At 34.0% G+C, this 17,502-nt stretch overlaps 2 protein-coding genes and 1 long non-coding RNA gene across 3 annotated transcripts; 2 read left to right on the top strand and 1 right to left on the bottom strand.

Annotated features, from left to right (window-relative positions):
* Positions 1–2,297: 2,297 nt before the first annotated feature.
* On the top strand, positions 2,298–5,180 carry LOC139848287 (uncharacterized). Its single transcript, XM_071838024.1, has 2 exons — positions 2,298–2,403; positions 4,068–5,180. Exon 2 carries the CDS (start codon positions 4,080–4,082, stop codon positions 4,959–4,961), a length of 882 nt encoding a protein of 293 aa, XP_071694125.1. The 5' UTR covers positions 2,298–2,403; positions 4,068–4,079; the 3' UTR covers positions 4,962–5,180.
* Positions 5,181–5,824: 644 nt separating this feature from the next.
* On the bottom strand, positions 5,825–10,717 carry LOC139847105 (ubiquitin-like-specific protease ESD4). Its single transcript, XM_071836714.1, has 9 exons — positions 9,710–10,717; positions 9,538–9,617; positions 9,298–9,391; positions 9,115–9,213; positions 7,210–7,302; positions 6,995–7,114; positions 6,796–6,899; positions 6,503–6,575; positions 5,825–6,315 (listed from the first exon to the last, which is right to left on the bottom strand). Exons 1-9 carry the CDS (start codon positions 10,514–10,516, stop codon positions 6,253–6,255), a joined length of 1,533 nt encoding a protein of 510 aa, XP_071692815.1. The 5' UTR covers positions 10,517–10,717; the 3' UTR covers positions 5,825–6,252.
* Positions 10,718–14,512: 3,795 nt separating this feature from the next.
* On the top strand, positions 14,513–17,033 carry LOC139850459 (uncharacterized). The gene is made up of 3 exons (XR_011760044.1): positions 14,513–14,697; positions 16,126–16,187; positions 16,788–17,033. It is a non-coding gene; the product is annotated as an uncharacterized lncRNA (long non-coding RNA).
* Positions 17,034–17,502: the final 469 nt, after the last annotated feature.

The following is a 17,502-nucleotide window of genomic DNA, read 5'->3' as shown; positions in this document are numbered from 1 at the left end:
GGTCCCGGTTCCGGATTTTCGAACGTCCTTGCGTACAATTTAATATCTTGTACTTTGCGTTTTGAATCTTGTACTCTTGTAATTTCGAGACGTTTCTTATCAATAATTGGAACCTCTTTGATTGTATTTTGTACTTTTGAGCTTTTTGGTCGTTTGCGTCTTCAATTCGTCGAATCTGTCTTTTGTCTTCACCTTTTATTATTTAAACGAATACCACTTGTAAATAGAACAATTGCAACTAAAAGCTTGTCTTTCTTGAGGAATAATGCTATGAAATATATGTTCGTTTTTAGCATTATGTTGGGTTGTCTTCTAGTAAAATTGAAGTTGACAGAATATCTAACCAACAGGAAATATTCGTTCAGGGATTTATCAAAGAAACGTTCAATTAGCTAAATTCCACAAATTTGTACGAATTGAAAATGATGGGTAACAGATTAGAGGTAGAAACAAATTTTGGAAATAGTTTGATCGTGAATTCAAAAGGAAATCGTACTGATTCCTTTATTATTTATACTTTATATAATTAAATTATTTTTAATAAATATATATACAATTAATAATAATAATAATATTAATAATAATAATAATCTTAATAATAACTAAAATCTTAATCATAATTTTGACTATTAATTATAATAATATCGATATTACTAATAACAATAATATTGGCAATTAAATGTATCAACTATCATATATATCTATATTATATGTATCTAATAATAATACTGATTTTAATGAAAATAATAACATTGATATAACAACTATATTTTTAACTCGTAATTATATTTAATATCGTAATATTACAAGTTGTTAATCATCTTTACTAATTATATATTATATAATAACATACCTTGGATATTTATTATTTATCAATTTTATATATTACAATATATATATATAATATTACCTATGTATACAAATATATATATATATTTATATATTTATTTAATAACATCTTATTTATTTTGGTACATTGCCCTATCTATTTAATTCAAATGATTAATTGGTATTATACTAATTCAAATTATTATATATACTTTTGTTTATATATGTACATATACACATTTATATACATTTAGTTATTTACAAACAATTGTTCGTGAATCGTCGGGAATAGTCAAAGGGTAATTGATTACATAAATATAGATTTCAAGATTTTTTTTTTTTTTTTTTTTTTTTTAAAGACTCAATATTACAGATTTTTCTTATCGTGTCGGAAACAGATAAATATTAAAGTTTAATTTTGATCGGAAATTTCCGGGTCATCACATATTATACATCTAATACTTTGTTAACATTTTCAATTAATATAACTATATATTATATATACATATCTATATACACATAAATGTTCGTGAATCGTCGAGCACAGTCAAAGGGTAATTGATTACATGAATATAGTTCTAAAACTTTTTGAGACTCAACATTACAGACTTTGCTTATCGTGTCGAAATAATATAAAGATTAAGTTTAAATTTGGTCGGAAATTTCCGGGTTGTCACATTTTGATCGGTATGTTTCATGTGTTGGATCTTGTTCATGTATATATTTTCTCAGGGGGAAATGCACCCATGATCATACGATATGGGAGGGGTTTTTTTAGGCGTCAACGTCATTAACCTCTGGTTCAGTTACCGTGATAACCCGTGCCCGAAATGATTATATCGGGAGGGTGGTTAACGAATTGCCCGCCGGCCAACGGTCGGGATCTATCGACGACGAAAGAGAGAAAATCCTACGAGATTCGTATCTAAAAACCCTGATATTGATGTATTGGTGTGTAGCCCTAATCCGAGTAAATCCTACATCATAAGATCTCAAAACATTAGCATCTCTTTGTATCATGTTCTAAGGGAGGTGATCTCACACACTACTATTTGATTCATGTACATTTTTGTTTCATAATTTTATAATTATACCCTTGGATTAATCTAGAGAGTTGAACTTATATTATTATTCAAACTACAATTAAGGATATAATAGGTAATTAAGTGTACATGATTAAAAGTGGTGTTGTTTTATTGGTTTGTAATTGCTTGTTTGGTTTTGTCATGTGTGGCTACAATATATTTGGACTGTTTACAACCTAGATCAATTGGTTAATCAAACAAATCATAGGGTCTTATAAATTATGACTTTGAGTTTGAACTACTTATAGTTCTATAGATCTTCAAAAAAAAAAAAAAAATTTAATTTTTGTTTTTGCTTTTTTTTTTTAAGAAAAAAACAATTGTGACTAAAAAATGAATAAAACTTCAAAGTTTCTCCATCTTTTCTATTAAAAATATTGCCAAGGTCCAACGGCGTAATTCATACGCGACTGAGTGCGGCAGTTTATTCCGTCTTCTTCCACCGTCTACAGCGGCGATCGTTCTCGTTAACGGAATCAATTTAGTTTCGGTAATGTTCTTTTTCCCGGAATAATTTAGTAATCATCATAACGGTTAGATAATACAGAGACTTCCGGTTTTCATTTAATGTGAAACCCTAATTTGTAACAAAATTGTTTTTCTTTCAATTGTATACTTTCGTTGGTAATTAGCGTTAAAATATGTGCTTTATATGATCATGTATGTGATACTTTTGTTTTCAATATTGTATACTGTACATGTTGTTATGTGAAGGCTAAATTTAATAAATAAATATTGTGTTTATAATGTATCCATGATAACGGTGGAATCACAATTAGAGGTTATAGAGCAAACAAATAATAATATTCCAAAAAATGGATGCAGATGATATATGATACGAATCATATGATATATGATAAATAACAAAATGAGTGAATCATACAGTGAGGACAATTTGTTTATCACTTGTTAGGGTGGCTAGTTAAAAGGGTAAATTGTTTGAAAATGCATTGAAATTCACCAAATTCTTGTATGCATCCAACTTTCAAAAATCCTATTGTATGCATTCAACTTTTAAATATGTACTATTGTATGCAAGCCATGACTTATACATCAGGTAACATGTCACCAACATTAATTTTTGACGCAGTTAGTCCCTCAATATAAACACACCACATTTGCTCAACTTAAGATTGTAGAATATAACATTTGCTCTACAAATTAAAATTGAAATGGATTTTAGAGATTCATGAAGTAAATGCTGTTGATTGAAGGCATTTAAGAACATAAAACATTTCGAAATGAAATGGACATTGAGATGTTACTTTTTTCTTGAAGAGAAAGACTTTATAGAATTGAGTAACGTTTGGGATTAGAAAGATGAACGGGAATGGGTATGATTACTTTTTAAAAATTTGTTTGACATGTTATATTTTTGAATGAGAATGCAGTAGTTTCATGTTTTCATTATCACTCTAGTTATAATTTGTTTTTACTATATAAAGAAATATGGTCTGAATTCAACAATCAGTAATTGAAATCAAGAAGTATAGCTACTAACTTATTGCTTATAAATATATCAATGTGCATATTTTGATTCAGAAATTGAAAAGTAGGAAGTGAACTAGACTAGCCAAATAGAAACAGTTCGTTTTATAACGCCAAACTCATTTGAATTTGCACCATGACTCACCCTTGGACTTAGATAACTACATTTTTAACGCTATATTTCAGATAGCTTTTAGTGTATTATTCTAGTATATACAACCTTTAGACCACTTGTAGTGGTGGCGGGTTTTTTGGCTTTATGAGGGGTGGGGTGGGGGTAGCGTGACAAATGTGATGGGATAAAGGTGAGTAGTGGGTGACAGCGGCGGAACTTGAACTCGGATACAGGTGGGGCTGGTGTAAAATTTTTTTAAATCTTTCATAGTCAGCAGGGACGAACACTAAAAAAAACCTTATTTTTTAGTTATTTTTTTTTTAGTGTAAAAATTTTTGTTCCGTAAAATCCAGGGTGGGCGGACACCACCTTTGGGATACACAAAGAACCGCCACTGGCGGGTGACGTGATGAGGTGATGTGTCAAAATATAACTGGAAGTTGGATGAAAAAAGATAAAAAAAAATTATAAATACATAAGCACCCCACATTTGTTTTGTATGCATCTACTCAGCACGCCATGACTCAGTATCATGGTATAATGTTTACTAGGCTTGGCTTGCAATGACTAAAGTGCGAAAGCATCAACAAAGATCTGGATCGAGGCATCATAGGACAAATCCATATATATTAGGATCATTTCGTTCGAAGATTTTGAAAGATTCTCATCACAAGAAACAAAAAAACGCATTGGAGAAAAAGGAATATCAAGATGCAAAATGTTCTGTTTGTATAGAGTACCCTCACAACGCAGTTCTTCTACTTTGTTCATCACATCACAAAGGTTGCCGCCCATACATGTGCGCAACCAGTCATCGATATTCCAATTGTTTAGACCAATACAAAAAAGCCTACTCCAAATCAACCCCATCTGAAAATGCACGAGAACGAACCGGCTCGGTTGATGATCCAGTTTTTAGTTTGGGCTCAGATGAGCTTTTATGCCCACTTTGTCGTGGTCAGGTAAAAGGATGGACCGTTGTAAAGCGGGCCCGCAAATTTCTTAATTCTAAAAAGAGGAGTTGCATGCAAGACAATTGCCCGTTTGTTGGGTCGTATAAAAATTTAAGGAAACATGTGCGGGAGAGTCACCCGTTGGCTCGTCCTCGGGAAGTTGACCCGTCACTTGCGGAGAAATGGAAGAAGCTTGAAAACGATCTAGAATTAAACGATGTGATGAGTACGATTAACTCAACAATGCCTGGGTCAGTTATAATGGGGGATTATGTAGTAGAACGAAATTTTCGAGGTTATTCTAGAGACCGAGAGATGGATCTGGACACTCTTTTTGGTGTAGGTTCGTTGAATGACACCGGTGATGGGTTTTCAATTTATGATGATGATGATGATGAATATGAACTTGATGTGATTGAAGGGCGTATACGTAATTATGTTCCCCACATCGCGCGTCGACATGGCAGGTACTTCAGGCGACGTTATGGTTAGCATAGACAGGGCTCGTATTAATGTTGGATTTTCTACAGTCAGGATGTGGAATAAATCGCTTTAAAACCAATAGTTGTTGAATGCTATGGTGTTAATCTGTTTATCACTCTTGGCTTTCAGGTATCATGTTGCTTATGGGCTTGCTTATCATTTTTATGATTTAGACATTTAAATGTATACCCATAATAATAATAATTTACATCTGCACAGTAATTTAAATATTCTCTTTGTTATTATACTTTATGATGTTGTGGTTCTTTTGTTTTAAAATTTTACTTTTCTAGGGTTTTTAATGCTCACTTTTAGAAGGCGATTACTTGGTTTCTTATACTAGTGAAACATTGTTTTGAAGTATGTTTTGGATACAACAGGTGTATTATGAATATGTATCTTCATGATGAGTTCATAGGAGGCCATGTAATGCTTTTGTGAGTTTGGACAGGGAAGTCTGCACCGTATTATACGTCTGCGTTTGATAACACCGAATGATTTAGCGTTAAATGGTTCATAATAATGATTCAAAGTCTCTGAATAAACTTGGCTCTTAATGAAAATAAGATGTTTTGATGATCATTTTGAATGAACGATATAAATTGGGTAAAATTACATTATTAAAGGGTTATATGAATAAAAAGTTCAATGTACTTGTTGAATAAGTGTTATGGAATTGATTTGAGGAGGATATTATTGCAATACACCAATGCTATGTATTCGTCTTGTATATCAATATGTTGCTTCCTAACTTGTAGGACGCAGGTCTTTAATTGCGAAGGTAATGGTAAGATGATAACATTGAGTTTTGCAGATGTATAAAGATGTGCCAAGTATCAAGTAAAGCAATTTGAAATGATCCAACGTATGACTACATGTAGACATCATATTAACCAAGTTTTTGAATGACTGTCGAAATGATCCAACGTATGACTACATATAGACATCATATGAACAATTACAAGATAAAATCCATATAAGCCATATGAAATTCTATTGAAACGTAAAAATGGCTGTAAAAGAGACTACAACATTTGCAAAAAGGTTTCCATGATCAAACCAATCCGTATTTCCTAGAAAAACAAAGCACAAACTAAACATTATGGCTACAATTAGGGTTAAACCACAAGGATAGAACAAGATACATGTTATATCAACCAATGGCTTAACCTCTCTGTGTTCTGGGCCTACTGCTACAAAGCTGATCGGTAAAAAGCAGCGAAATATGTCACCCGATCCTTTGCCTATTAGAGACTCTGTACAAGTACAACAAATGTTTACATCACATCATGACACATATTCAATCGGCTTTCAATCTCAGTAACTCCTTGGCAGTCCTTAACCTGAAATACGGCATGTGTTCCTACAACAAAGGCATGATCACAGCAAATAATTAGACATTCAAATCATCTGAAGATCATCAGTCAATGAGTCAAGTCATTATACGTGAATGCCCTAGTCGGTATTTGTGATTATAGAAGACCCCGTTTAAAAGAAACTTATACATCTAGATTACGGGGGAAAATGAGCTAAACTGTCATGTAACGCACCTGATTAAAGCAGAGGCCAATGCCCCTGCTATAGAAATCTGCGTATTTGATCATAAACACACCACAATCAAACCTGGCAAAAAACCATATTGTGATCAGCAGAGATTCACATAACAATAGACTAACAGCATTACACGTCTGCCTCAAAGTAAAAAAGTCAAAAGGTGGCACATTCACTTCACAAAAACCGGTCTTTCTATTTATTTTTTCAGCAGCAAAGGAAAAAAAAAAAGACTCGATAGCATCAATATGCCACCATTAAAACTTTCAAAAAAGCTTTAAACCATACGCACCCGTTTTCCTGATTAGGCAAGTCCCTGACATATTCTTGCTTCCAATAGCTAACATCAATGTCTTCCCCATTCTTATCTTTCACTTCATCCACAATGTACTTAGCCTGAAAAACAGGAGTCATAAAATATGATAGTCACATTAACTCCCGGTTGACTCGACGATTGGCATGTAAAGAAAGGTCATAAAAGTTACACATACCAAAACCCGCATTACTTGTTTATCAATGCCTCCAAGGGAGTCAAGATACTGGAACTTTTCTTCCTTTTTGTTGATAACAGCCAAGCACCAATGTATTTCTTTGTGAACAGGGACAAATATCTATTCAACAGCTATTGTTAAAATACTGAAATTTTGATTAAGAATATGAATTATTGGTATTATTAGGAGAAGATAATGAAAGTTAGAAACTTTACTTTGTCACACTCGAGGAGACTGTATCCCAACTTTTTCTGGGTAGTCCATCTTCTAACTGACTTGTAATCATAGCCAGCCTTTCCACTTATCAACTACGTAGAACAAAACAGAAAATGTAATAACCATTAGAGATTAAAAAAGAAAAAAAGAAGGAAAAAAAATTGAAGATGGTACATCATTTATCACCCCAAAACCAGTAGACTAGGGATAAAATTTGATTTATGTAAGATGCAGATATTCCAACAAATGTTACCGCGTTTGGAACTCTAAATATGTAAATAACTATGTACGCTAAATTGAATACTATAATCACATGAAATACCTATTTTTTACACTTCCACATCTTATCTTTTATCCTTGTAACCAAAAATTCATTTATCGCCTAACGGTGTAGAATATTAAATTATTTACACTAATTGAGTGAAAAATGGCAAAGATAAGATTCCAATTGACGATAGGTATCCGTGGGTGGAGGAATGACTTCCCTTTTACTTTAGGGTAGAGGAAAGGACCGTCTACATCTAACCTCCCCCATACTCCACTCTAGTGGAATTGGGTATTGTTGTTGTTGTTGTTGTTGTATAAGATTCCAATTGACGATAAGCACTCCATTAAATTACGGAGAGGGGAATACCAACTATGTACTTTAATAGAGAGAAAATCAAGCCTTAAATTATAAAATTTAACAGTTTCTGAATGTAAGAATCTTCAATTTATATAGTGTAATATTTCATTAAAATGTGATTAATGTACTTACTATTCAAGAAGATTAGATCAAAAACGATATTTATTTAAAAAGATACATCCACACAGGTAAACTGATGAGGTTTTCCGTGATCAAGTTACCCGGGATTGTACACAGCCTAACAATGAAGTTTAAACCTGAGGCCATTCCCAATGTATCGTGAAAACTTCCGTTAACGTGTGTCAACCTATTACTAAAGGTAGGGAGTAGCTCACCATTCCCCTCGTCGGTTACTTGCTCCACGGTGTTTAACGAAATAAGATGGGACCCACTATTTATTTGTTTGTAACTTGTGTTGTATATATTGTACTTTTTATATTTTATTGATATATTTGTGGGTATTATTTGATGAAAGATAGGGAGTGTTTAGTGAAAGGAATGTTAAAGTTTTTTGTGCTGATGTGGCGCAGATGTGGAAGAGAGAAGTTGTGACGGTTATGATACATCCCACACAGGCAAAAGACAAATAAACCAAGTTATTTCTAATCAGTAAACTCTGTACTTAAATTTAAACTTGTTTAAATTGTACTTTAAAATGCCCGTTCTTTCAAGAACAAAAGCCATTGAGTTACCAATAACTGATGTATGCATTGATGGCTTCGTTTCAAATAGTGTTCAACTTCACTGCTTAACTCTTCAGCAAGATACTGACAATTTAATGCTGGCTAATGTCTTAACGGATATATTTTGTAGCGCAAAGTCATTCATTAAGAAGTGATATATAAAAAGGGTCTATTGGATGCAGGCATTAATTATTCTATATTAACTACATTATGATAGAAACCAATTTATATACTCCATATTATAGAAGAAAAATATGATATCAAACCTACATACATATCAATCCGTTTTAAAACCGTGCCAACCAAATTTTAGACCTCTGTTGTTAAAGATTTCTATCATTGCTAGTTCTTGTAAATAATATATAAATTGCATAAAAAAGGAGGATCATTCATATCTATTATTAACTTATAATTTTAGAGACACTTAGCACGGACATTAATTAACCAGTCACTTTCTTTTCTCTCTGCCCACCAAAGTGAACCTAGCGGACTGAAATATTTCACAATAAATTCTTCAACTTCTATTATCAGGGCCAAATTATGAGAATGCTTACGTAGATAAATAAACAAGATGGTGAGTGATGAATTTAACTAACCTTCTTGTAGAAAAACGTGTTAAAGAAATGACATTTCAGAAACTTTTGAGGCTCCTTCTTTTCCCTCTCTTTCAGCAACTCAAGGTAAACGTTAATAACCTATAACAGGAAAAATTAAACACTACGGGATATTGCTTAGCAAGTTATGTTACATCCAAATATCACATGAAATATTATTATTACCTCATCATTTAACCATGCTTTAGGTCTTAAACAACGTAACATTTCTCCGGTAATTGTAATATTTGAATTCTCATGAGTGACCAAGACCTTCCTTCTACAAATTTCAAGCATCATTTATACCAAATTAGATACAAAAGCCACATTCAGAATACATCCAAATATGGGTAATGGGTGTACTAAGCATATACACATATACATACACATACATAGAGACAAATAAATGTATCCATAAGCTCATACCGACTAGAATTAGAGAATGCATTATCAACCATTTCAACATCATCGTCAGTAAGCGGACGGAAAGGCTCAATCAATACATCCTGAAAAACATATATACTTAAAGTGAGACACCAATCACTAATAAAGATTCAACTTTCTGATAAACATAAATACCACACATAAAACACTTCACCTCTTCTTTCTTTGCAGGGCGCGATTTAGCCAATGAAGCTCTTTTTTCTTCATATAGTTTGATATCAAAATCCAATCTCCTTAACTCTGGGTCACGCTTTTTAGCCGATTCACTTTGCAACTTTTGATAATACAAGCCTTCACCTACGTCTCTTCTCCTATTCAACGACAAGTTTTCAAAAGTCCTCCCATCCTTGAAATCTGAAACCAATCTCGAAGAAGTAGACGCCTGAAACCCTAATCTTTGTTCACTCTTCTCATCTAATTCCCTATATTTCGCTGCAATCGTCCGCACCTCCCCCGACTTATTAAAAACATCATCTTTCTCACATTTTACAGTACCAACTTCCTCAACACCTGAATCACCCGAACCATCGTTATCGTTATTGTTAACAACCTCAACTACCTCATCTTCCATATCGAAAACAACATGCCGTAACGTTCTCAACGCGGCATCCTTAGCACAAATATATTTCGAATACAAAAAATTCCCCATTCTATCACCTGAATTATCCTTATTTTTTGGAATAAAACTAGAACTAGCTTCTAACTGTTTATGATTTGAAGTAAATGTTGTAACAACTGTAATAGGAGCGTGAATTGGTCTAGTAATAGGAGTCACCTTTTCGGGATATAAACTGAGCCTTGAAATTGAACTTGATTTTCTTTTTGATTCCTTAGAGTTTGATGATTTGAGCTTTTTTGGAAAGTGTAGATGATCATAGCCGTAGTAATACGATGATGATGATGATGATGATGACTGAAATTCAGAGTCACGTTTGTTGCGATTAATCGTCAATGCGCCCATGTTTGAGCAAATTTGTAATCTAGGGTTTCGGAAAAACCCTTACGGCATGAGAAATGGGGAAATTTTATGAGCATTTAAAAACCCTAATTTGAAAAGGGGAGGTATGTATGTACTATGTATGGTGTTTCTGGTTAGTTGATAAAATTACGATTACGATTTGATTTTATTAAATGGGGAAAATGAAGACAAGATTTTAGCAAGCAGATCTATTTTGGGGGTTTTGAGTTTTGATAAAAAAGTTTATTAAATTTGTGTGTCTCTGGACGGGTTGAATGAGTAAAAACTTTTACGGAGTAATTGAATTTAGGTAATGACGATAATAATATATTATAACAATAACAATTATCATAAATGAACGATGAACGATATAAATGATGTATGATTAACGTAGTGGATTGTCGAGGAAACTGAAGTGCGCATTATGCGTGAACGATTTGACATACACAGAATTTGAACTCCGGAGGTGTCTTCATTGATCAACTCGATTGCCGATGTATTAGTTTTGTGAATAAATAAAGGAATATAATAATAATAATAATAATAATAATAATAATAATAATAATTATTATTATTATTATTATTATCATTATTATTATTTTATTATTATTATTATTATTATTATTGTTATTATTATTATTATTATAAACTTAAAAGTTTTAAAACTTACAAAAAATTAGTGGGAAGCCTAGAGACAATCTGGGCCCCCACACCTCTAGCAATAGCAAAACCTATCCTAGTAAAAATATGAGCAGCAGCACCGGCACCAATATCTTGCGCCATCGAACTCTTCTGAACCCGCTTTAGCAAAGAAACAGCCTCCTTCTCTAATTCCCCAAGAGAAGAAAATGAGAAAGGAATGAAACCATAACCAATCGCCAGACAACTAGATTCGTACTTGACCCGCTTCCGACGAGCCGCATTAATCACAGCACGTCCAGGGACAAAGTCAGAAAGCCCAGACTGTGTCAAAGGAGAAGACCCTGTCAAGTCAACACAAACATCGCGACCACAATCCCAGGAATAAAGTAACACATCTGCAGGTCTGAGGGCCCTGTCGTTCCCTCCAGACAACCCAATGTCAACCTCCTTTCTTGCTGAAATCCCAGATCGATAACAAACATCAACAAGGGAATCCCGGACAATATTATGTCGATGCTTAATACCCACCATACCAGCACAAGACACCGCGTGATCCCCGAAAATATCCCCAGTAAAAACCCTTGAACAGGCAGAGCATGCCGTCGAGATAGAGAACAATGGAACACCTAACCGGTAGCACAACACACATCGGTAAGTCTTTGCGTTCATCGTCTGACCCAACCCCAAAATAGGGACTGCCCTTAGCCAAGCAGAGGTGTGATCACTCTGCTGTGATTTCCATAAGGCCAATTGTCGGGGAGATAACGAAAAAGTGGATTCTGCAGAAGCGGTAACCTTTGTGAAATAAACATCTGCCAATTTCTTCATGAGTATTGGGGCAGCGACCTCACTCGGATTACCTAAAATATCAAACCCAACCGTTTTATTAAACAGACCCAATGCATCTTCAAAAGCACGACCAAGACCAACAATACCCGCATGACGTAGGAGCTTGGTCTGCAATCCAGCAGACTGTAATCGAGAAGCCAGAAAAGCATAATGACGAACATCTCCCGCAGAATAAACACCAAGCCCTCCAAATGCAAATGGGAAGGTGGCAAGCCGCCACTGCCAATCACCAAACCCAGGCCCTGAAGCAGTAACAATACGCTCCAAGGAAGATCGAAGAGCTCCATCGAAAGCGCGTTGAGCCGCCTCAAATATACTAGGAGGACAAGTACGCAAGGAAAAGTAGAGTTTAGAAACTCCCGTACATGCCCTAAGCAACAACAACTCACACTGAGGATCATCAAGCTTAGCAACCTTATCCATAAGCGCAATGGACTTGGTCACCCTTTGCATCACCAGTTCACTACTAAAATCAGGATCGGAACTTGCGGGGGCCCCAAGCAACTTAACACCATTTAAAGGCCGAGCAATATTAGGAGGAAAGACACCTACTTGCCTGCTGCGAGGGTCCTCCGTAGGCCAGAAAATTTCTGTTTTTTAAACGTTGAGATGCAGCCCAAAACGAGGCCCATCCTCCATAATCAAATGCAAAACCTTCCCCACCACCAAAGTGTCCCCAATAATAGTACCATCATCCAAATACCACGCCTGAAGACAAACCTCAAAATTATCTCTGATTTTAGAAACCAAGGGTTGTAGGACCAAAGCAAAAAGCAGCGGACCAAGGGGATCACCCTGTTGCACCCCCTGAGAGGACCATAATGTGTGGTTCCCATAATACAATCTGGCTGGATTAGAGTAGCAAAATTCAACCCACCGAGAAATGCTCGGACAAAGGCGGCGAACTTCACGTAACATGACCGTACGATCAACTAGATTGAAGGCATTTTGAAAATCAACTAATAACATAGAGAGGCCAACATCAGAGCCACGATCCTCAATCAGCCGATTCACAGCATGAAGAATAGCCTCACCACCTGAAGAAACACCAACACCAAACTGAAGACCATCGAAGTAACTTCCCAAAGACTGGCCAACCATAGCAGCGCCAACCTTCGAAACAAGACGTCGCCAAACAGTACCCACAGCTATAGGACGAAGACCACCGCCGGGCTTGACAAGCGGTGTGAGGGGAGCACTAGCAATATACTCTCCTAATTCCATAGGGCACCTTCCAGCTAGAAAGAGATTAACGACTCCGGTAATAGAGCCAACCAACTCATCCGAGACTGCCACAGCAGCACCACTCAAGCAATCCATAAGGTGTTGTGCACGTAAACCATCCCTACCACATGAAGTGCCCCGAGGAAAACTTTTAATCTGGCCTAAAACAACAGCAGAAGTCGTAACGAGGTGAAGGTGATCAACCGTCATATCAGGCAAGGATGGAGCGATAGAAGAAGGGTGCTTAGACAGCAAGTCCGCCAGTGTAGCGTCATTATAAGGAGAAACGCCTGATGAAGAAAGAACACGAGCTGCAGCGGTGTAATGGCCATCACAAATCTTCTTACGATTATTATTATTATTTTATTATTTAATACTAAATGTTATCGACATAATTTAAGGTGAAGAGTAAAGGAAATCTGTGGATTTTACTGTAGCAAAATGTCTTTTCGTCAACAATAGTAGCGTACTACTTAGTATTTGTTTCAATTTAATGTATTTTGTGCAATTTACTTCTAGCATGTAGTCCAATTTTATAATGGATCTTAAGATGGCGTGTTTTGTAATAGGTGAAGTCAATAATTTGATGGCTAGCCTAAATGATTTTTGTACAAGCTTTCTTGGTTTTTGTCAAAAAAAAAAAAAAAAAAAATGTGTTAAATTGTTGAGAGAGTAATTATACTCTAAATGTGTTAAATGGTTCAACCTCATTTGTTATTCAAATGTTTAATACAAAAACAATGAATACTGAATGATTTATTATTTAATGACATAACTATTTAATTAAAAGACAAAAAGCACACGCTAGATTTATCGAGCTTATAGTTTGTATAAACTCCATCAACATAATATTGAGACATAATTTGATACCTCATTAAAAAATAAATTATTAAACGTATTTTTTTTACGATTATTTAAAAGCTTAACAAAGATAAAATACATAACTATACCTTTATATCTTTATTCTATTTATACAATAAAGAAGGATAACACTTATTAGCAAATAAATATTTATAAACCTAAATTATTAACTCCTAAAATAAAAGAGTGTGATTCTCACACACCACTTTTTAATTCATGTACACCTAATTATCTATTTTACCCATAATTATAATATAAGTTTAACTTTTTAGAGACATAACTATAAACTTATGAGACAAAAGCGTAGCTAAAATCTTCAAAAAAAAAAAAAAAAAAAAAAAAAAAAAAAAAAAAAAAAAAAAAGGACATGAAGATACCCTATCCAATGGTTCATATTCATCACCTACCTTTATGAACCAATAAATCAATTTTCAATCTTTAACTACCTAAATTACCCATAATTGCAATCAGATCAGATGTTACGATCAAAACCAAATTCCGTATTTTGAAAACCTTTTTGGTATTATTCTTCTTTCAACAGTTATGCCCTAAAAATTATTACATAATCGAATCCAGTTTCTGAAAGTTGTCCCGTAATCGGTCATCAGGTACGTCATCTTCCAATTTGATATATTGAATAAATTAATTCATATAAATTGATGCTTATATCGATCATCAGGTTACGTCATCTTCTAATTTTATGTAGAATTCAATTAAATTTATTACAAGTGTTACAAAGGTCTGATGTGATATTGATTACAAGTGTTAGATACAAATGTTTAATTTGATGTTGATTCATGGTAACTAGATGTGACAAAATGGGTGGGTTGGTTATTGTGTCAAAACCGAACTACATTGAACTTTATCACTTTATTCCACGGTTTACAGATAATTATTATGCTTTATACGAGTATAGAGTTTATATATCATAGTGATTTTCAGATTTATGAAAGTAAATATCGAAGTTATGTAAATTTAATGTATTTGTACATAATGAATTTGAATTTGGTGATATTTGGTCATATTGAGATGTAGGTGTATCTACATTGAACACCACGTATGCGTAAAATGCTACATATATACTATGTAGTTTATTAACTTCGTGATTGTGTTGACATACATGTGTTGAGTGGCCTACTTATTTGTTTTTAAACTCACTAGCTCAGTTTTACACTCCTACAATCCTTGAAATTGTGTCTGCTGAAGAACATATAACCTTTCGTTTGTCCATTCATGTCTCCAGTTTACTAAATTTAAAAAGTTGGTCTTTATAAGAAGTTGGATAACTCCCGTATTATTTCACTATATAACCTGCTTAGTTACCTGCTTTTAGCAAATTTAGGTTCAACATTGAACTAACCTCATATATTCATGTGACTAAGTATATAGCTATTATGATAAACTACGATAGTGATAATGACTATAGATTTTATAAGTGTACTCCAATTTATTCATGAACTCATCTTGATAATACCCTTTGGCACATATAACCAGAAAATTTATTCCTTTGGTTATTTAGTTATTACTCCAAAAGTGTATTTGTTTGTTGATATGCAAGTGTTAATCTTTGAAGTGGATAAGAAGTTGGCATTAAGATGGTATAGTAAACATTTCATGATAAATGTGGCTAAATTGAAAGTAAGCATATTTATTAATGGCTCAAAGGTTACTTGAGCTTCGTACTGTGGAGAAAAGTGTCCAATCCTCTACTGTGGAGAAAAGTGTATAATCCTCTACTGTGATGTTAGTTTTGTATGTTTTTATTGAAAATTTAAGTTACTTTGGGTGGATGATTGTTATCATATATCTACTCGGCTCCACCTTTAAAGGTAATTTTCCTTTTCATTTTAAGTTTACCGAGTGTTTGGATGTAAGGTTTGCAAATGGTTACTACTTATGCCATACAAAACCAATAGAATTGACATAAACAAATGTAACAATAACTAATTGTGCTTTTTAATTTAGCCTTCAATTAATTCCACACCAAAGCATGACATTTTATCTAAGCGACGCTTATATTTTTTGTGTGGTTGCAGCTCAAACAGAATGGATGGATTGGCAACTTTGCATCAGGAGCAACCTATATTAGCTTACCAAGGTCCGATCTCTTATTAATTATCTATCGCGTTTTACTTTTTATGATTAACTAACAGTGGCGACTCCAAGGGTTACCAAAGGGGGTCCTTTGACCCCATTAAATTATTCTTTTTTCTAATAAATTACTACTAAAATTTTGTAGGACATCACTAAATTTATAGGTAGGACCCCATATATTTTTAAAATTAGTGTTTTTACGGAATTAAATAGTTACAAAGTACCACTCAAATTGTACAGGACCCCATTGAGTTTTGATCATAGAATCGCCACTGTTAACTAACATGTGTTACCACCTCATCAGATTCGATGAGGTGACGTCTATGTGGAAGCACATGTAGATGAACATTACCTTTATTGGCATTTTTTTCATACAAGAATCTTTTTTACGCACTAAATTCAAATCAAACCCCCTTTTGAGCAAAGAAAAAAACGATATATCCTTTATTGGGAAATATTGACTTTTATATTACCTTTTTGGACAATTTACCATTTTATTATAGATGATAGATTACACATTACTCTAAAAAGGTTGTCAAAAGTAGCCGGGTTTCGGTACATTTTGATGAATAATCATAATAAACATGAATTTGAATTTCTGAAGGAGTGAGTTCGCACAAAAGTTTTCCGTTTGGTGAAGAATTTGAATTCTCTCGAAGCGAACGTGAATGTTTGGGTATTTGGGTGAAGGCCATCCACATATTCAAAAGAAAATTGTCGATTACAATTGAATAAAATTTTCAAAACACTAAGTTCGATCAAAATTGTGCAAACGAAATGGTGTGAAAATATATTTTTTATTTTATTTATAGAAGTGTATTTTATTATATAGACAAAATTGCTCATTTCGTCCCTGTGCTTTTCACTTTTTGCCCGTTTCATCCACGTGTTTTATTTTCTGCATTTTTCATCTTTTAAAGTCCCAATTTCATCCCTCACCCTAACGAAGGATAGCTGAGTCCGTTAAAACTATTCACCGAGATTATCCACGTAATCTCAACTAATTAAACTACATAAATCAATTCATTCTTACTCCCATGATGCGTGGCATTTCAAAACCTTCAAATAATTGTTATTTAGCACATATTGAAAGTTCTTTTCTACAAAGAAATGAACAAAAAGAGGCTACCCAAATATATATCATGATTTTCTTAAAAGAACTGAACAAAAAGAGGCTACGCAAATGCAAGTCGAAGTTTGGCTACACTTCCATTAATGTATTGCAAAGGGAACCAGTCTTTAACCAATAGACCAAGAGAAGATCCATGATTGGCGTACCGAACTTCATAATCACACTGATCCTTTGATGACTCACAACT

This window comes from Rutidosis leptorrhynchoides, chromosome 5 (assembly GCF_046630445.1).
Source record: "Rutidosis leptorrhynchoides isolate AG116_Rl617_1_P2 chromosome 5, CSIRO_AGI_Rlap_v1, whole genome shotgun sequence".
Classification (NCBI taxonomy): domain Eukaryota; kingdom Viridiplantae; phylum Streptophyta; class Magnoliopsida; order Asterales; family Asteraceae; genus Rutidosis; species Rutidosis leptorrhynchoides.
Note: the sequence above shows the minus strand (reverse complement) of the source record. Positions and strands in the feature narration are given on the sequence as shown.